A 19577-nucleotide genomic window follows, 5' to 3' on the forward strand; every position below is an offset into this window, starting at 1 on the left:
CCGTGCCCCCTGCATTGTCAGGTGGATTCTTAACCACTGCGCCACCCACCACTTGGTATTTCTTGCTCTTCTTCCCCACCTTTTGCTTCAGGGAATGAGTTTCTTTTGAATTCACAGTACTTCTGCATTGAGGTTGTCCGGTTCCTTTAAGGTCTCGCATGATGCAATGGCTAGCCCGCCCCTGTCCCGCCCCTCAGCTCTACTAAGCCACGCCCACTGGCTTTTTCAGCGGGCCAATTACCGCCCTTCATTCGGGTTCCTAGGACTGGGAAATTGGGCTCGTAACCAGGGAACTACCGGTCTACTTGCTTCGCGGCGGATTTTCAGTTCGGTTATTCGCAGCTCTTCTCTCAACGGCTGCCAGCTGCGGAAGGCGAGTGCCCGGCCCCCCCCCCCCCGTTGCCATAACAGCAGTACACAACTCCTTCTCCCTTGCCCTCTACCAAACAGTCCTTCCCTCTGGGGCCAAGACCTCTCCAGTAGAGCTTCTAGTTGAGCAGAACCAGGGTCTGCGCCCCTTTGCAAAGGAGGATTGATTGAGTGGGAGGGTTGGAGGCTGCGTGTCAGGCTGGTGTCCCAGAGGGGACAGGGAAATGGGTCTACGCGGCGTGGGAGAGTTAGAAGAGAGGAGTAGAGCAGGGGTTATAGAGATGGAAGGGGATGGGAAGGGGCAGTAGGGAGGTTTGGAGGAGAACGTGGCTTAAGGCAGAAGTGGGGAGAACTAAAGAGAGGGAAGTCTAGGAAGCTGGACACCGAGCTGCTGGAGGAGCTGGAGCCCCTGAGAAGGGCAGGAAATGTCTTGGGGGTCTGGGAAGGCATCCAAGTGAGAGGGGTCCTTGGTGGGAAGTATGAAGTGGAGGTTGGGAGTCAAAATGAGATGTTCACAGGGATGAGGAAAGAAGCATCGCTGGCAGGAGGTCTGGGGTGATAGGGTGATGAGAGGGGTACCCATTCATGGAGGTGAGGGAGGGAGCGTTGGCAGACGCTGAGGAGACCTTCTTTCTCAGGGCCGGGACCTAGCTGGATTTGACTCCAGAGCCTTCAGCAGGGAAGAAAAATGTCAGATGAAGATGATCTGGAAGACTTTGAGTCAAACCCGGATGGTCTGGAAAGGGAAGACGACGAGAAGGAGTCAGAGGAGTGGGAGGACCACAGGAAAGAGGGAGAAGACTCTGAGGAAGTGAGAGCTTGGAAACAGAGGGGCCGGGATTAAGGGCTGGGGAGAAAGGGATGCCTGAGTCCGCTTCCTCCTGCAGTGGATGTCCACGCCCCTCACAGAGGACATGATGAAGGAAGGGCTTTCTGCGCTCTGCAAGACGGGTAATGGACTGGCCCATGCTTACGTCAAGCTGGTGGTTAAAGACAGGTGTGTTCATGGGGGACCAGGAGAGGTCTGAGGATGTGGGACCCAGTGTCCTTTCTCAGCCTCCATCCTGGGTGTTTCGGCTGAGGTTGGATATCTGGCATCCTGGACCAGCGAGGAGGGAAGGATAGAGTCTACTTTTCAGGACGCTGTGACTCCCTGTGTCAGAGCTGGCCTGGGCAATTGGAGGCTGTGAGGGTATGGGATGGGGGTGGAGATTCCTGTTGGACTACCTCACTAGTCTTTCAGAGTGTCGCTTCTCGGCCCTTCACAGACACAAGGTCCCTGCCCACCGTTGAGAACCCACCTACCTTCTCTTCCCCCTCCCCAGCCCTCCCTTCTGTCAGCCCCTCTCCTCTCCACTCTAAGCCATCTTCACACTGCCCTCTGCTTTAGTACCTCTGATAGTCCTTGCTGGATTCTTAACCCTGACCCTGGCCTCTACCATCTCCTAGGGATCTGACAGACATCCACTTGCTGCGTTCCTACATCCATCTGCGCTTTGTGGATGTTTCCAGAAACCACTTGACAGACTTGTCCCCACTCAATTGCCTCACCCACCTGCTCTGGCTCAAGGCTGACGGCAACAGGCTGCGGAGTGCCCGGTTGAGCGAACTGCCCTACCTGCAGATCGCCAGCTTTGCCTATAACCAGATCACCGACACTGAGGGCATCTCTCATCCTCGTCTGGGCAGCCTGGATCTCAAAGGTGGGGCCTTGGGATGGGCCTCACAAGATCCCTTCCTCGCCTGGGGCCGACAGCAATCTGCATTCACTCACTCACTCATTCACGATGGTTCACGATGACAGTTCTGTGTGCTGGAGATGTAGCAGTGAACAAAACAAAGAAAATCCCTCTTCTCCTGTAGCTTACATTGTAGTCAAGGGAGGCAGGCAATTATCAGTGATCAGTATTTTATTTTTAATTTTTGGCTGCACTGCGTGGCATGTGGGATCTTAGTTCCCCAAGCAGGGATCAAACCCGTATCCCCTGCAGTGGAAGGATGGAGTCTTAGCCACTGGACCACCAGGGAAGTCCCAATGATCACAATAAATAAGTAAATTTAGGGACTTCCCTGGGGGCCAAGACCCGCGCAGTGGTTAAGAATCCGCCTGCCAATGCAGGGGACACAGGTTCGAGCCCTGGTCCAGGAAGATCCCACATGCTGCGGAGCAACTAAGCCCGCGAGCCACAACTCCTGAGCCCGTGCGCCGCAACTACTGATGCCCGCGCACCTAGAGCCTGTGATCCGCAACAAGAGAAGCCACCGCAGTGAGAAGCCCGCTCACTGCAACTAGAGAAAGCCTGTGCGCAGTAACAAAAGACCCAACACGGCCAAAAATAAATAAATAAAAATTTAAAAAAATAAGTAAATTTATAAAGCATGTTAAAAGGAGATAAGTGCTATGGAAAAAATCAGGGTAAAGGAAAAGGGGGGAGCAGGGGTGGCGATTTCAAACAGGTTGGTTAGGACAAATGTCATTGGGAAGTTGACATTGGAGCAAAGATTTGAAGGAGGAGAGGGAGTTAGCCATATAGATTGCTGGGCACCCTTCATTCACTCCTCAAAGACTTAGGTGGGCACATCCGTCGGGCCCTTGGACTTGCCAGACCACTGTCCAGGGCTCCGCAGCCCTTAAGTCTGGAGCTGTCCCTCCTCGTATCACCTGGCATTAGAGAAGATGATGCAGAGGCTCCCCAAATTCAGGCTCTACTGCTGAACATTTGAAGCGGCCCTTTGAACTCTTGACACCCTCCTTCTCAGGGAACCACATCCACATGGTGACAGGTCTGGACCCCCAGAAGCTGATGAGCCTGCACACACTGGAGCTTCGGGGGAACCAGCTGAACAGCACCGTGGGAATCAACCTTCCTAAGCTGAAGAACCTCTTCCTGGTAGCTCACTGGGTCAGAGGGTGGTTGGTGCCGGGAAGGGGGCGCTGTCCTGGGGGCCAGGATGCCCGGTTCTAGTAGACTCGCCTACTAACTTCATCATCATCATAATTGGTATCATTTCCTGAGTGCTTACTCGGTGCCAGATGCTGTGTGGATTCAGAGTCAAAACAGACAAGGTGCTCAGCACCTCGCAGGGCTGATAATACACGATGTGTGGATAATACAGAGACAGTTTGCTTTGATACAGGTAGCAGCACCTTGTGCATAACTGAGGTTCAGATCAGGCTAAGGAGGCCACTTATGTGTCTAGGCTTTTAGACTCTTGAGTCGCCTCATTCCAGGATGGAGCTGAAGCCATTTCTCCTCAGTGGAGCAGTGAGGCTCTTGGCGCGGGCGGTGGGCTGAAGCATCTCCTCCTTAATCAGAGGTGGCCGTGCTGGGATGGGCAGTAGGAGTCACTGCTGAGCTGTCTCTGGGTTGGCAGCTTCTTCTGGATTCTTTACTCTCTAGGCGGGTCTCTACCCACCTCCACTCCCCTCCTGTACCCTCTCTACCTCTTAGATTTGCCCTTTTGCTGCATCTCTTTCTGATTTCCTTCCCTCTCCCTGCTGCCCTCTCCCAATCGATCTACTGTATCCTGGGGTCTAGGCCCAGAACCTGTTGAAGAAGGTGGAAGGCTTGGAAAGCCTAAGCAATCTCACTACCTTGCATCTTCGAGACAACCAGATTGAAACTCTGAGTGGCTTCTCCAAGGAAATGGAATCACTGCAGTACCTCAACCTAAGGTAGGAGCCCCCTCCAGGCCCACCGTGCCTCTACCCTTGACCAGGAGCCACCTTTGCCCCTATGTTTCTCCCTGGTCCCAATCCCCCAGTTCTAGACCACCCCCAGATTCTCACCTCATCCTCCGTCCTGATCCTCCCCCGTCCTGTCCTTACTTTCTTCTGCATCAGTCCTAATTACAGCACTGAGACCTTTGTAGCCTGAGACCCCTGAATCCTATTCATTCAACCCACATATTGAGAACGTACTACGTGCCAGGCCATGTTCCGGGAACCATCTGAAGGAATCAGAGATGGTCCCTGTTCTCAGGGACTCACAGTCTGGCTCCATCCCATATAAGTTTCCACTGCCCTTCTCCATCTCCTGGGCCCCAATTCCCCTTCCAGTTTCCTGCCTCTCTTCTCCTGAGCCCCACCTGTAATGGGCCCCATACTGCTATAAAACACAAGACATGCTCAGATTTGTTTTGTTTTCCATAAATTTATTGATTTATTTATTTTTGGCTGCGTTGGGTCTTCGTTGCTGCACAGGCTTTCTCTAGTTGCGGCGAGCAGGGGCTACTCTTCATTGTGGTGCACGGGTTTCTCATTGCGGTGGTTTCTCTTGTTGCGGAGCACAGGCTCTAGGCACGCTGGCTTCAGTAGTTGTGGCACGCGGGCTCAGTAGTTGTGGCTCGCGGGCTCTAGGACACAGGCTCAGTAGTTGTGGTACACGGGCTTAGTTGCTCCGCGGCATGTGGGATCTTCCCGGACCAGGGCTCGAACCCGTGTCCCCTGAATTGGCAGACGGATTCTTAACCACTGCGCAACCAGGTAAGTCCCCGTGCTCAGATCTGAGGTGAGAAGAGTATTTAAAAGAAAATCTCTAGATGGAAAGGCACTGAGGATCAGGGGCGATTTTCTTGCAGCAACTCTTGTCAGATGGAGGATTTTATGTGTGTATCTTTAAGCAAAGACGTAAGGAAATTGCCTCTTTCGTCAACAAAGACAAATCCTCGATTCTGGCAGTGGAAAAAGAGTCTCCATGTAGGGAGTGGTGGTTGTACCTTGAAGCCCAAAGTCCTGCTTTGACTGCTGGAGCGATCTCTTGCTAATTAGCTCTGCCCCCTTGGTCTGGTAGGGTGCAGGGGGTATGGTTTTCCTGTTAATGGTCTAGACAGGGATAATGGACCTTCCTCAGTGGCTATTTACCAGGGATGTTTAGAAGTAAGTGTGGGGCAGAGGGGTTGTCTCAGTGACTGGGAGGTGCCCCTGGGGCCAAAGACCTGCAAGCAAGGACAGTCCAGCCTCTGAGGCGTGAGGCGTGAGGCAAGAGCATGAAAACAATACACAGTATCCTACAGTGAGGTACTTGAGGGGAGGAAGCTTATCCTTCAGGCTGGGAGGCCCCGACCCATCCCCAGCTCCAGGCTCCTTCCTGTGGGAGCGCCGAGACAGCACCATCTCCATGACCCTAGAGCCCATTTCCTTCTCCACTGGCTCGGTCCTACCTTCTAACCTTTGGTTAGGTGTGATGACACAGAAATCTGTCCCTACAAAGGAGATTCCCCCCTACTCCCCAACTACAAGACAGGGCTGATACCTAGCTCTGCTGCTCCAAAAAGATAAATATGACACATTACAGAATAGACAGTGGCGCCTAGGGATTCCCTGAAGGGCGGAACAGGACAGGAGTAGGGTTACCCAGCGTCTCTGCAGCAAATCTGGCAGTGCGTGGCAGGCCAGTCCACAGAGGCCATGTTTCTAGAGAAACCGGAGCCCAGTGGGAGACTCCCCCGAGGGCCCATACCTGGTAGCTAGCCTCCGAAGCCCATTGTGCTCTCGTGAACACCTCCCCACCACACCGGCAGGGGCAACATGGTGGCTGACCTGGGGGAGCTCGCCAAGCTGCGGAACCTGCCCAAGCTGCGAGCCTTGGTGCTGCTGGACAACCCGTGTACGGACGAGAACGACTACCGCCGGGAGGCCCTGGTGCAGGTGGCGCATCTCGAGCGCCTGGACAAGGACTTCTACGAGGAGGAGGAGAGGGCTGAGGCTGACGAGATCCGGCAGAGGGTGAAGGAGGAGGCCGAGCCCGAGCCCGAATTGGAAGTGGACCAGTCATCGATCTCGCAGTTCCCCTAGCCTCCAAGGACAGTAAGGACGGGGGGCAGGGAGGCCAGAAGAGGAGGCCAAGGGCCTGGCGGACGGGAAGGGAAGTTGCTGTAGGAGGAGGTGGGTGAGGGAGGCAGAGGCAAGGAGAACCCTTGGGGAGACCTGGGTTAGGAGTCACAGGTGAGGAGAAAGAACCAGAAGAGCCTGGGAGGAGCTGAGAGAGGCTTAGGAGATACATCAGGAGGCCTGAGGAGTAAGCAGTATGAATGGGGTGGCAGGCAGAGAGGTGGCTGTGGGCTGGGCAGCCACACCTGATGGGAAATGCTGGGTCTGGGGCATGGGGGGGCGGGGTTGGGGGCCGTGGTATATGAGGATGGCAGCTGGGCCTACAGAAGGCAGGAGAGGAAGATCCTGCACTAAAGAGCAAAGCTAAGAATAACAGGACAGAAGGAAGAAAGGAGGGCAGAAGGAGGCAGGAAGAGACTGAGGCTGTGAGACCAGGGAAGCGTGGCAGCTGGGCACTTCAGGTGGGGCAGAGGCAGCAGTGGGAGTGCAGGGGGCCCAGAGGATTGGCTTCTGTCCTCTTCCTCCAGGAGACCAAAGATGCTGGCTCCAAGACCGAGGAGACTCCCAGTTGGGGGGGCCCACACCCCCTCTTCCGGAGACAGAGGACGCCTTCTCTTGCCCCAGGCCTAGGAATTCATCACAGCCCGCCTCCCAGACTCTGTGACGGGCACCTGGGCAGCGGTGACTGCGCGGGAGCAGCCCCTCGGGTAGGCCTGGTGGGAACCAGGCCTGGATGGGCCAGGGGAGGCTTGAGGAACTGGCTGCGGAGGCGGCGGCCTGGAGTGTTAGGAACAGTTGTTCGTTTTTCCAATAAAGAGACATTTTGATACTCTCGTGTCTGACCGGGTTTGTGAGACACTGAGGCTGTCACGGGCTTCACTGGCGTCAGGCTGAGATTGTTACTTTCCACGGGGTCGGGGCGTGGGTATGAGCGCGCGTGGGCGGCGGGGGTATAGGTCGTGGGTGGCCCCCGGCCCCTCCCACATCGCTCTCTTCCTGCCCCCCCCCCCCCACCCCCCCGGGCCCCCCCCCCCTCCTCCGCGCTCCTACGTGCGCCTCCGCTGGCGGCTCCTGAATCATCGGGGGCTCCGGGTCACATGCGCCCGCCCGGCCCTATCCGCGCCTCCCCCGCCCGCCGCCCGGGCGCCGCAGCCGCCGCCACCGCCACTCCCGCTCTCTCTGCGCCGCCACCACCACCACTGCCAGCGCCACCGACAGCGCCACCGCCACAGGCTGGGTCTGCAGCCCCGAGGTGAAGCCCCAGACGAGCCCCGCGCCCCTCCGGCCCCATTCCCTCGCCGCCGCGCCCCCGCCCCTCGCCCCGGACCTCGCGCATCCCTCGCCCCGCGGCGCTGCGCACCTGCTTCGCCACCAGCGCCCCGCAGGCACCTCCTTCCCCAGCCTTCCCGGACCGCTCGTCTCGGTTTCAGACTGTCGCCCCCTCCTCATTCGCGCGCCAGGCCTCTGCGCACCTGTGTCTAACTGCGCCTTTCTCCACCCTTGTCTGCCCCCTCCCCATGCGCCTTTTCGCCTCCGGTTCTGTCGATGATAAGGTTTCGCGGTCTCCCCGGGCTGTGCATTTTTACCCTGGCACGTCCTTTGGCTTTGCATCGGGGAAATGTCTTTCTCACCCTTCCTCGGCGTCCGCAGACTTCCTCTAGACGCCCCTCTCCCACTCCTCTCCCTCATCGCCCACTCCGGTTACAGTGTTTCCACTGCACCGGGGAGGGATGGGAAGAAGGGAGAATTTGTCTAGGGGCCGGGGGAGGACCGGCCCAGCCGTGCCTCTCCCCACGGGTCTCTCTTCGTCCTCCTCCCTCCCCACGGCAACCCTCAGAGACTGAGGACCCTCTCGCAGACTTCTCTACTGTACATCTCTCGGGAAGAGGAGGGACATACGTTTGGAGGGAGATTGGGACCTTGGAGTGGGGGTTGGAGCATTAGATTGTGGGGGATGGGGGCTCAGGAGGAGAGGCCTCCCGCTGCCCATACGACCCATGCTCTTCTGGGCTCCAAGGAGAAATGCAAACCTAGCAGCCGGACCGCCCTGAGGAGATCTGGGGGAACCCCACCAGCCGGCTGCTGAGGGGGCGAGGGAACCACTGCCGTGCCCCTCCCCTCCCCTCCTCACTGCGGAGTCCTCCCATCTCGTTTTTTTTTTTTTTAAACATCTTTATTGGGGTATAATTGCTTTACAATGGTGTGTTAGTTTCTGCTTTATAACAAAGTGAATCAGTCCCATCTCGTTTTTGATCCTACCCCGCCCCCCACTGCAGTGACCTCCCCTTCCTCACTGCATTGACCTTCTCCTCTCCCCACGGGCGGGGGGATCCCTTCTACAGCCGACGACTGCAGCCAGCTCCTCGTCACCCCCCCACACCCCGCCCAGTGCAGTAACCTCTTTCCCATCCCTCCCAGCCTCCCAGCCTTTGGCCCCTCCCACTGGTCTCAGGCTCCACCCCTCTAAGCCTCTTACCTTTCTCCTTCCTTCCCTTCCACCCAAGGAGATCCCAGCCATCATGTCCATTGAGAAGATCTGGGCCCGGGAGATCCTGGACTCCCGTGGGAATCCCACGGTGGAGGTGGATCTCTACACTGCCAAAGGTAATGGGCAGGGCCTTCCCACAGCCGCCATGCTGGCTTTGCCCTCGCCTGGCATGGGAGGCTCCCCGGGGATTCCCAGTGGGGATGGGGCGCTGAGCCAGGCTCACGAGCCTGTAGCGGGGCGGGGTGGATCCTCCTTTTCCAGGGGAGCCAGGATAGGCCGGTCTCTGTGTGCTAGTTTAGTGTGTGATACACAGCCTGCCTCTGCCCTCTGTGTTCACCGTGTGTGCGTGTGTGTACCGTGTGTGCGTGCACCGTGTGTGCTGCCTGCATAGCTTCATTTCTGTGGGTTCCCACTTGCGCACGTGGGACCTCAGTTGGGTGGATGAGGAGGCCAGTGCTTGTGCATCCGCCTCCGTGCGTGTGTCCAGGTCGGGGCGGGGCGGGGGGGTCGTTAAGGAGCACTGGTGGAAGAAGGCTGGATGCGGCTGCAGGGGCGTAGAGCTGGAAGGCTGAAGAATCTCTGGTCCCTGTGGTGTCCTCTCCCTCCATCCTCATTCCACGTTCCCCTCCCAGGGCTTTTCCGGGCTGCCGTGCCCAGTGGAGCCTCCACTGGTATCTATGAGGCCCTGGAGCTAAGGGATGGGGACAAACAGCGTTACTTAGGCAAAGGTGAGGCCCTTTGTCTTTTCCCGGCTCTCCCGTCCCTCTACTGGGGACCTCACACCAGTCCCCAGCCCTCTTCCTGCATGCCTTCCCCCCACCTTTCCTCTTCGGGCTCCGCCTGGCCTGAGCCGGCCTGACCTCTCCACCTCTCCCTAGGTGTCTTGAAGGCAGTGGACCACATCAACACCGCCATCGCCCCGGCCCTCATCAGCTCAGTGAGGCCCGCTCTTTGCTGGGGGTGGGGACCAGGGTCCTGGAAGGAACGCTGGATTAGGGGACGATGAAGGAGAGGGAGAAAGGCCCACCTCTTGGGAATCATGGTTACCGGGGAAGGATGCCCCCTGCTCCCATGGAGCTTCAGGTCCCCTAATCCAGACAGGCCGCTGTTGCAGGAAGCTGGTTGGACCCTGGCTAGATGTGAGCCTGTGTGTGGATGTAGGGGGCCCTCTGGCTTAGGGTCCAGCCTTCATCCTGGCTTTGGGTGATGGAGGTTCTGCTCACAGGGTCTCTCTGTGGTGGAACAAGAGAAGCTGGACAACCTCATGTTGGACTTGGATGGGACTGAGAACAAGTGTAAGCAGGGGCTGGGAGAGAGTCGGGGTGGGGAGGGAACTCATGGAGCAGATGGAGAACTGAGGGGCCAGCGCTGTGGGGGGCTTCTTAGGAAGGATGACCTGGGACTTCCCTGGAGGTCCAGTGGTTAGGACTCCACGCATGAGCTTCCGCTGCAGGGGGCACGGGTATGATCCCTGGTCGGATCCTGCAGGCTGTGAGGTGTGGCCAAAAAAAAAAAAAAAGAGAGAGAAGGATGACCCGACGAGGACTAGCCCTTCAAGAAACCATGAGTTTAACGCCAGTGGGAGGGGAATGACATTAGACAGAAGGGAGAACTTTGCAGCATAAGGAGGGGGGAGTTGGTGGCAGATAGTCTGTGGTCTCAGGGGTGTTTAGCAATAGTGCCTCTCTCTGCCCCTTCCACTCACCTCCCCTCGCCGCCCCCCACTATTTTCAGGAGAGGATGGATGAGGTGTTGCAGGAGTGGAGAGGGAGGAGGGGGGTCTCCTTTACTGGCTCCTTTTGGGGAGTGTAGGTGGAGGCGAGGCCTGGAAGGGGAAGGGGACGTGTTTGCTCAGTGCCTTCCTCTGTAATCTCCCAGCCAAGTTTGGGGCCAATGCCATCCTGGGTGTGTCCCTGGCCGTGTGTAAGGCAGGGGCGGCCGAGCAGGAATTGCCCCTCTACCGCCACATTGCTCAGCTGGCCGGGAACTCAGACCTCATCCTGCCTGTGCCGGTGAGACTATGACCTGCCCCTCCCAGGGGTGCGTGGGGAGGGAGTATGAAGCCTTGTGAGGACTGATGGGGCGCAGCTAAAGAGAAAGGATGGGGACAGGGGACTCTGAGTCCAGGAAGCTGGAGGAAGTTTGGGATTTGGGGTTGACACTCCCAGGGGCGGAGAGGGAAGTGCTCTGTGACTTTTCTGTCCTCCTGTGGCTCCCAGGCCTTCAATGTGATCAATGGAGGCTCCCATGCTGGGAACAAGCTGGCCATGCAGGAGTTTATGATCCTCCCAGTGGGCGCTGAGAGCTTTCGGGATGCCATGCGACTCGGGGCGGAGGTCTATCACACACTCAAGGGCGTCATCAAGGACAAGTATGGCAAGGATGCCACCAACGTGGGAGATGAAGGTGGCTTTGCCCCCAATATCCTGGAGAACAGTGAAGGTGAGGCCAGGAACCCCACTCCTAGCTCTAAGTCTCACTCCATCCCGGGACATCAGGAAGGGCCACACATTTCACCAAGTCCCGAGGAGGCTGCGTGAGGGTCCCTGAGCTAATTCCAAGAGGTTCCATTCCTCGGAGTGGGTGCCAGAGGGCCTAACAAATTCACATGCAGGCCTGAGAGGACATTCTTTATCCACCCAGCCAGATCTGTAAGCATCTGCAAGTTCCCACTGGAGCCCCTGGGGATGCTGGGAGATGGTCTAGGTGACCTGTGGGATCCGTCCCCACCTTTAACTCTGATGGATCCTCAGTTTGATGAGATACACCATACTGCAGGGAATCCACTCCAAATCTATCCCATTCCCACCCCAACCTCTTAGACTTCTAGGATTTCTAGCCTTTCCCTGCCCTGGGAGAAGCCTTATAGTGAAGAGAAACTATACAGGCAGGTAGTGGCTAAGAGTTAACTTTCTGGGGCCAAATTGCCTGGATTTGAACCTTGCCTTGAAGAGTTTCTGGCTGGGGATCTTGCTCACTTAACTTCTCTGTGCTTGTCTTTCTCATCTGTAAAGTGGGAACAACAGTCTCTACCTCTTAGCATATTGTGAGGATTAAATGAGATCGTATGTGTAAGTGCTTAGGTGACATAGTTAAGCCCTCAATAAATTATAGCTATTTAAAACAAAACAAACAAACAAACAAACAAACAAACAAAACTGGGCTTCCCTGATGGCGCAGTGGTTGAGAGTCGCCTGCCGATGCAGGGGACGCGGGTTCGTGCCCCGGTCCGGGAAGATCCCACATGTCGCGGAGCGGCTGGGCCCATGAGCCATGGCCGCTGGGCCTGCGCGTCCGGAGCCTGTGCTCCGCAACGGGAGAGGCCACAGCAGTGAGAGGCCCGCGTACCGCAACAAAACAAAACACGACAAAACTATGGAACTTCCCTGGTGGTCCAGTGGTTAAGAGTCCATGCTTCCAATGCAGGGGCTGCGGTTCGATCCCTGGTCAGGGAACCAAGATCCCACACACCGCGCGGCGCGGCCAAAACAAAAACAAAAAGACTATTATTAACACAATTCCGTTCCTCTGCCTTCCTAAAAGGTGGCCTGCTTGTCGCAGACCTGAGAATAACCCCAAAACAACCTTAACCAGACCTCTCCCTAGCAACAGCCCTCCACTTCTGTTCTGAATTTCTTTCCCTCATTCCTCCTCGCCCATCGTATTCCATCCCCAGCCTTGGAGCTGGTGAAGGAAGCCATTGACAAGGCTGGCTACACAGAAAAGATCGTCATTGGCATGGATGTCGCCGCCTCGGAGTTTCATCGTGATGGCAAATACGACTTGGACTTCAAGTCTCCCGCTAATCCTTCCCGATACATCACTGGGGACCAGCTGGGGGCCCTCTACCAGGACTTTGTCAGGAACTATCCTGGTGAGAGCAAGGGCTGTGGCAGGGGGAGGGCAGGGGGCAGGCAGGGATGTGCTGGGGACAACTCTGGACCTTACGGGGGTGCTGACCCGGGTGTCAGGGAGAGATGTCCTGAGAGGAACCTGAGAACCAGGGATGGGGTGAAGGAGCCTCCTGCAGAGGTTGGGCTTTGGATGTCGTGTAATTGTGCAGGTACCTGTGGTGAATCTGTTCCATCTGCTTTGGATCCTGATTAAAGTCATGATCTCTGAAGCTGCTGGGATCAGGGGGTGGGTTTGGGAGGAACCAGGCCTGGTGAGAGGGTGACTGGAACTAGCACAGTTCAGGATCTTTGGTTGAGAAAACTGGATGCTGGGGAATTCCTGGCGGTCCAGTGCTTAGGACTCTGCACTTTCACTGCCGAGGGCACGGGTTCAATCCCTGGTCAGGGAACTAAGATCCCATAAGCCAGCGGTGTGGTGGCTGGATCCTGGATACTGAGTGGAGCTGGACGTCATGTGGGTGCGGAGGTGCTGAATCGCCCTCTCTAGGTCCCCCAGTGGTTTTTACCCCGGGATGGAGGTACTTGGCTTCCAGTTCCTGAGACAGAGCGAGAGAAAATAGACTTACATTTTGCAGAATGAAGTTTTTAGAATAGCAACGAGGAAGGGCTTCCTGGTAGAAGATGGGAAAATACCAAGATAGGTTGTGAGAAAGTTTCTAAACTCTTGTTTTTTGAAAGGTTTTATGGAAGAATCAAGAAGCAGTTAGGGCAGGCTTGTTTCGGGGGAAGCAGGGGTGAGGAAGCTGAATTGGCCAGGGGGTCTGACCCGTCCATTCAGGGAATCTCAGCGGGGTGTTCCTGCCTGACTCAGAGCCTCCGCATCGCTCTCCCATCAGTGGTCTCTATTGAGGACCCCTTTGACCAGGACGACTGGGCTGCCTGGTCCAAGTTCACAGCCAACGTGGGGATCCAGATTGTGGGTGACGACCTGACAGTGACCAACCCAAAGCGAATCGAGCGGGCCGTGGAGGAGAAGGCCTGCAACTGTCTGCTGCTGAAGGTCAACCAGATCGGTTCGGTCACCGAAGCCATCCAAGCGTGAGTGCCTGCCGTCCCTGACTCAGCCCGTTTCTCCCAGCCCAGTCTTGCCCACAAGTGCTGAAGGGGGCAGGGAACCTGGAGTCACTTTCACGGCTCTCCTGGTTCTGCTCCCTCTGCCCAGACGTTTCTTGACCAACATAGGGGATGAGAAGAGGGTGCGGGCGTGAGGCGTTGGGGCTCAGTGCTGCTGTACGGATGCAGGTGCAAGCTGGCCCAGGAGAATGGCTGGGGGGTCATGGTGAGTCACCGCTCGGGAGAGACTGAGGACACGTTCATTGCGGACCTGGTGGTAGGGCTGTGCACAGGCCAGGTGAGCGCCAGGGAGCCCTTTGTGCAATTGGTGGGTTCTAGGCTCGGGTGGCTCTCTCCTTCCAGGTGTTTGCAGGTGTTGGGGGAATTTCAAGGGAGTATAAGTTTTCTTTCACGGGGCAAAGGGCGGCCACGGAACTGCTTCTCTTTTGTGGTGTTTCAGATCAAGACTGGTGCCCCATGCCGTTCCGAGCGTCTGGCTAAGTACAACCAGCTCATGAGGTGAGGGGACCCGGGGAATGGAAGCCCAGGGCCCAGGGGGTTATAAGCTGTGTTTCTCCACCATTTCATCTCCAGTGCCCGGGGCCTGGAGGACAAACAGTAGGCATCCAGAGAATACTTGTTTTTGATGGATGGGTTTACAGATGGCCTGATTGACAGCCCACGGAAAGCCAGGGAATGACCTCGCTCAGGCCAGGACCCGGGAGCAGGTGGTGCGAGGGGCTTGGAGGATGGCGGCCCCATGGGAAGCGGGGGCGGTCCTCCTGCTTCCCTGACTCTTTCCTTTCTGACTCACCTCTCTCAGAATCGAAGAAGAGCTGGGGGACGAAGCTCGCTTCGCCGGACATAATTTCCGCAATCCCAGCGTGCTGTGATCCCTCTACCTGCCTGGAGACTTGGAACCCCTCGCCCGTCCTCCTGGAACCTCTTCTTTCCAGTCCTGCTCGAAATTTCACCCCAGACAACACCCCGGCTGACCTGCTGCGCTGCTCCTTGACTGGTCCAGCCCCTGCTGTCTCCGCTCTCGCCCACTCTGGGTTCCACACTCTCCACTCCTTCCTTTCTCTTCTCCCTCCTCAAAAACTGGCCATGGACTGAGGATGTAAGGGCATCCATGGAAGACCGATCAGGGTCCGTGCCGGAGCGTCAGGGCTGGTTGTTGCGGTGTGTAGAGGGGCCGTGCGTCATGTGTGCTTTGAGCTGGGTCTGTTCGTTTCCAGGTTGCATATGAGACAGGAACTGCACAGTGCTGAGTGGAGGGGAGTGCTGGCTGCGTGCTCAGGCCTGGCCTAAGGCACTGATGTATTATTTATTCATTTATTTATTTTTCATTCATCCTGTTAATGATTCACTTCCTCATAACTCCAGGGCCAGAAACTGGCCTGACTGGACGGGACCATGTGTCTGTATTTCATGTGACTGTAGATTCTGAGATGACCTGGGGTGGGGGTCTTGCTGGAACGGGAAGGGTACAGAAAGGGGCCTCGATGAGGGTTCCTGTGTGCGTGCCAAGCCTTAACCTCAGCCTGGCTCGGTCCAGAGGTGGGGCTGTGTGCCTGGGGCTCCTCCCCTGTCCCTCTCTCCCCAGCCCGTCTCCCCCTCGTTCGTTCTTCCTGCAGCTGCACCTGAGCACCGTCTCACTCCCCCGTGCCGTGTTCCACAGCTGCCAGCACCTCTGTGGCGTTGAAATGAGCACCACCATTAAAGTGTGAGTCACCGTGCATTACTGTGTCTGAGGAGTCTTACTCTCGTGCACACGAGGGGAGAGAAGATGGAGCTCCTGCAAGTCGGTGAAACTGGATAGCAGAGCTGGAGAGGGCACAGAAAGAGGAAGAAGCCCAACAAATAGGCCAGGAGGATGGCATTGCCCACCTTACCCTGGCCAGGCAGGGAGCACATTGCCGTGCCGTGTCAGCAGCAAGCCTGGCCCCAGGACCCAGGGGAATTGGGGGTCCTTAACCTGGGGCCGCAGAATTCCTAAAAGTATCAAAAATTGTGTGTGTATATGCATTTTTGGAGAAAGGGATCCAAAGGGTTTGCAGATTCACCAAGGGCCTTGACCAGAGGAGGGATAAAGCTGTGGGCTGGAGCAGCTCCGGTACTGGGCCTCTCCCAGACCAAGTCCTGGCTGCTTCTGGGATCGACCAGCACTGCCTGGGCAGCACCCCCTGCAAGGTGGGGACCCGGGGAGGAAAGGATGGTGCTTGGGAAGAATGGTACTGGGGGTACAGAAGCCGGAGGAAACAGCCTTCCAGTAAACTGGGGATTCAGGACCTGGGGTGCTCAACGGGCCCCTCCCTGGGTCAGCCTGCGAGAAGGGTGCCAGTGTGTGGCTGGGGAGACGCACTATCACCCTTCAGCTCCAGCGGAGCCCCAGCATTGAGATGGGAACCCAGGAACCACTGGGGAGGAGGGGGGCGGGGGGGAGGGGCCGGAGGAGGGGGGCGGGGGAGCCCCCTCCAGGGCTCGGATACCCGGGTGGAGCTGTGGCCACTGGAGTGTATCAAGCTTCTGTAGGCTGTTGACTGCACTGGCTACGGGGCGAGGGTGGGGGGAATTGCAAGGCTGCTCCCTCTGTGGGCCTCCCACTCTGTTTCTTCTCTGAGTTCTGGTCCTGGACCCCCTCTGCCATCCTGCCCAGCTCCAGGACTGGAAGAGGATTCCCGTTCTGTATGGGCAGGACCCGCTTCTCTGCTTTTCTCCTCCTGTGTGGCTGACAACTCAGCCCTTTTCAGTCGAAGAGTTTCTCGCCCCATTCTCTGTGCTCTTCATTACAGCGCGGGCATCTCAGCTTTCCCTTCTCTGCTGTCTCCTGGTGTCCTTTTCTGTTTCCCTTGGGGGCACACCGTACTTTTCTCTAGGGTCCATTATATCCATCTTTCTTCAGTAACTCCTGGTCGGAGCCACATTTCCTAACCTCTGCCCTTTCCTCCTTGCTAGGTCGCCTTCTCATGCCCCCCCCCACCCCAACCCCTCAGGTACTGGCTTGGATTGGGTTACAGCTAGCTCTGCCTGGGCCTCCCAGGCCCCTCTCTCCACTTTCCTTTTGTGCCGTTGCCTGGAGACGGGTGGGTCGTGGGGGACTGGGGCCAGAGAGGGAGCTGGGGTGAGGGATGGTGGTGGGGTGTGTGTGATGCTCCCTGAAGCTGAGTTGTGAGCCCGGCCCTCAGGTAGGGGAGGAATTGGAGGGGGTAGGCCCTGGCTTCTCTTCTCACTCTCCTTATCCCGTTTCCACCACTGCCTACGTTTTTCTTTTAGGCTCCGCTATGTCACCATCCTAGCCCATCCCTTAGTGGTTAAAAAAGGAGGGAGAAGAGCTCGGCCTGGAAAGGAGCTGGGAAGAGCCTGGGCCAGGGCCCAGTGGGGGACTGAACTGAACAGTGCAGACAGGGAGGAAATGCAATGGAGGGGGAACCATGGGGAGAGGAGGAGCCTTGGAACAAAGTTGGGGGGTGGGGAGAAGGAGCTGGGGTTCTCCTAGGACACAGATGAAGGGAGTGGGCAGCGGGGGGTGGGTGGGTGGGGTGGAGCTGTCTGGAAAGCCCTGAGGGATAAGGAAGGTGGGACTGGGGTAATAAAGTGAGTGCCAACCAGTTCAAGAGTCTGAAGAGTGGTGATTCATTCCTAGGCCAGGGAAGCCTTCCTGCTCGGGTTCCCCAGTGCCACAGGATCCATTCAGAGCTTCTGGTACTCCTAGAACTAGGCTGAGCCCGGCCCAGGGAAATAGGAGGCAAAATCTACCAGTTGCTGCAGAGCCAAGCTCCTTCCCTCTCAGAAGGCTGGTGGGATCCTACCCTCAGGGCCCACCCTGGGCCTCTAGCTGGCGGGCTCACACACAAACACCACCCCCAGCCCCGACCTGGAGCGCTACTGAGGGCTCCCAGTCCAGACTCCGGCTCCAGCTCTTCCCGTTTCCCAGCCTGCCTCCCTCCCATTCTCTGGCCTTCCCGATCTCAGCTGCCAAAAATCACCCAGCGTCTTGGTGTCCTTTGTCCTGAGAGATGTTGCTGCTCGGTGTGGGGCAGGGAGAGAGCCCAGGAGACTCTGGGGGGTGGGGACTGGGGGTGCTGGCCTCCTGGCTGAAGACTGGGAGTGGCTGGGGACTGTCAGGGGCAGAGGCTGCCTGGAGAGGGGTCTGCGGTGGAGCTGTCTCCACATTAGAATGATCTCGATGGGGGAACCTGGGCACCAGGGGTTGTCTCCACGTGGAGCCTAATCCCCACCCGACCCCTTCCCTGTAGCCCAAAGTACTGTGAGTGATGACTCTGTACAGATTTGAGAAGGAAAATGGAGCTGCTACCAGCCAGAGGGCCTGAGGATGGTGTCCCACTCCCATAAATGAACGCTCATGCGCCCCCATTCCTACCATTTCCTTCTACTGCTTTCCCTTTCCATCTCCCCTGGCTTGTCCTCCCTATCACTGAATTTCCCTCCTCCTCCGCATGGCCACCAAAGGCCTTGTCTATCTTACATTTCTTTCTCATCTTCATTACCACTCCCTTCCACCCGCACCCCATTCTATCTACCTTGTCTTGCCAAACGAAACCCTCCTCAGCTCTTTTGGAAACCACTCCCCCGCCCCCCCTGGAATCCAGCCATCTCCCCCACCCCCGCCCCATCTCCCACTTTCCTCTCCCACCCAGAACCCAGTCCCCTAGAATCTGCATCTGGTCCTACCGTCTCCATCCTTTCTTAAGGTTCCTCTTGCTTTCCCTTCTCTCTCCACATGACATCTCTAGACTTGTCATTACTCCCAATTCTTATATTTGCAGTTCTTTTCCCAACACCAATCACCCCCAAACTCTTCACTCTCGTCCAGAAACCCCATCCTCCTGTGTATGTCTCCATCTTTTCAATTTCTTCCCCTCCTTATGACCCCAAACTTCCATCCCATTCTCTCTCACAAATGCCCTCCCAAAGCTCTTCTGCTACACGTTTGCCAAAGACGCTGTCACCCCAAGCTTCTTTCCCCTCCCCTTGTCACACACCTCACTGCCCCCGTGGCCCCCAAGAAACTCCATCTCTCCAACCTAACTCCATTACCCCATCTCTGCCACAAACCCACAGGCCTCCCCCTCACCTCTACCGCACACCCCTTGGCCCCCAAACTTCTCCAGCCCCCCTCATAACTGCCCACACAACCCACGGCCCCTCCTACCTAGCCCTCTCCCGCGCCAGGCCCGCGGGCTCCCCGCATTCCGCCTGAGCGAACCCCTCCCCGCGCCCAGGCCCCCTCGGCCTCTGTCTCTGACAACTCGCCCGGCGCCTCCCCTTCTCCGGATCCCCCTCCCCCCCTCGCCTCGCCGCTCGCCTCGCGCTCCCTCCCTCCCTAGCGGCTCCCTCCCGGCCCCTCTCTCCTCCGTTCCTCCGCGCTCCCTCCTTCTCCCTCTTCCTCCCTTCTCCCATCCCCCTCTCCCAAGCGCCCTCCCTTCGCCGTCCGCTTTCCTGTGCGAGTCGCCGGACGCGCAGCCCAGCCCGCCCGCCCGCAGCCCCGCGTCGGGCCGGGGCCTGGGGCCGGGACCCGTTTCGGGGGGACCGCCGGCCTCCGGGAGGGGCCAGGAGGGGGCGAGGGAGACGACCGCCCGGGAAGGGGCGGGGGCCGCGGGCGGAGGCCGCCTAGGGGGCCGGGGATCGCGCGACTGCAGGCTGCGCGGGGCGGGCGCGGGCGGCGGGCGGCGGGTCGGAGCCGAGCGGAGCGCCAGCCGGGCCGCGGGGGCGGGCGGCGGCGCGGCGGGGGCGGGCTGCGCGGCCCGGGCGTTCCGGGTGGCCTGGGGAGGCGGCAGGCCTGGGGAGGGGCCGAGCGAGAGCGGGGATCGGGATTTGCTCCGGAGGCGGGCGGGCGATCGGGGCCAGGTGGGGTAGAAGGGGGGATGGGGGCCGCCCTCCGGGGGTGTCGGGGCCG

General features: G+C 57.9%; 2 protein-coding genes across 4 annotated transcripts; both read left to right on the forward strand.

The window, feature by feature from the left end:
* The first annotated feature begins 717 nt into the window (after positions 1-717).
* On the forward strand, positions 718-7054 carry LRRC23 (leucine rich repeat containing 23). Its single transcript, XM_027093041.1, has 7 exons — positions 718-1180; positions 1257-1366; positions 1819-2072; positions 3130-3260; positions 3909-4045; positions 5893-6178; positions 6730-7054. The coding sequence occupies exons 1-6, from the start codon at positions 1058-1060 to the stop codon at positions 6164-6166; spliced, it is 1029 nt and encodes a 342-aa protein (XP_026948842.1). The 5' UTR covers positions 718-1057; the 3' UTR covers positions 6167-6178; positions 6730-7054.
* A 45-nt stretch (positions 7055-7099) lies between these two features.
* On the forward strand, positions 7100-15398 carry ENO2 (enolase 2). 3 transcript variants are annotated; one of them, XM_027093040.1, is made up of 12 exons: positions 7100-7454; positions 8707-8806; positions 9323-9418; positions 9569-9627; positions 9916-9985; positions 10569-10702; positions 10910-11132; positions 12367-12564; positions 13441-13642; positions 13847-13955; positions 14118-14176; positions 14481-15398. In XM_027093040.1, exons 2-12 carry the CDS (start codon positions 8722-8724, stop codon positions 14548-14550), a joined length of 1305 nt encoding a protein of 434 aa, XP_026948841.1. In that variant the 5' UTR covers positions 7100-7454; positions 8707-8721; the 3' UTR covers positions 14551-15398. The 3 variants fall into 3 exon arrangements, 2 of the variants coding, with proteins under 2 accessions (XP_026948841.1, XP_026948840.1); XR_003429986.1 differs by lacking the exon at positions 7100-7454 and having other exon boundaries at positions 8456-8806; positions 14118-14388; XM_027093039.1 differs by lacking the exon at positions 7100-7454 and having other exon boundaries at positions 8456-8806.
* The last annotated feature ends 4179 nt before the right edge of the window (positions 15399-19577 follow it).

Source organism: Aethalodelphis obliquidens, unplaced genomic scaffold (assembly GCF_003676395.1).
Source record: "Aethalodelphis obliquidens isolate GAN/ISIS:26980383/991018 unplaced genomic scaffold, ASM367639v1 scaffold83, whole genome shotgun sequence".
Taxonomy (NCBI): Eukaryota; Metazoa; Chordata; class Mammalia; order Artiodactyla; family Delphinidae; genus Aethalodelphis; species Aethalodelphis obliquidens.

Coding starts and splice junctions, on each gene's coding strand:
- LRRC23 (XM_027093041.1), top strand. CDS start 1,058: ATGTCAGATGAAGATGATCTGGAAGACTTTGAGTCAAACCCGGATGGT. Junction 1,181..1,256: donor AGGGAGAAGACTCTGAGGAA/GTGAGAGCTTGG, acceptor TTCCTCCTGCAG/TGGATGTCCACGCCCCTCAC. Junction 4,046..5,892: donor CTGCAGTACCTCAACCTAAG/GTAGGAGCCCCC, acceptor CCACACCGGCAG/GGGCAACATGGTGGCTGACC.
- ENO2 (XM_027093040.1), top strand. CDS start 8,722: ATGTCCATTGAGAAGATCTGGGCCCGGGAGATCCTGGACTCCCGTGGG. Junction 10,703..10,909: donor ACCTCATCCTGCCTGTGCCG/GTGAGACTATGA, acceptor TGTGGCTCCCAG/GCCTTCAATGTGATCAATGG. Junction 13,643..13,846: donor GTCACCGAAGCCATCCAAGC/GTGAGTGCCTGC, acceptor GTACGGATGCAG/GTGCAAGCTGGCCCAGGAGA.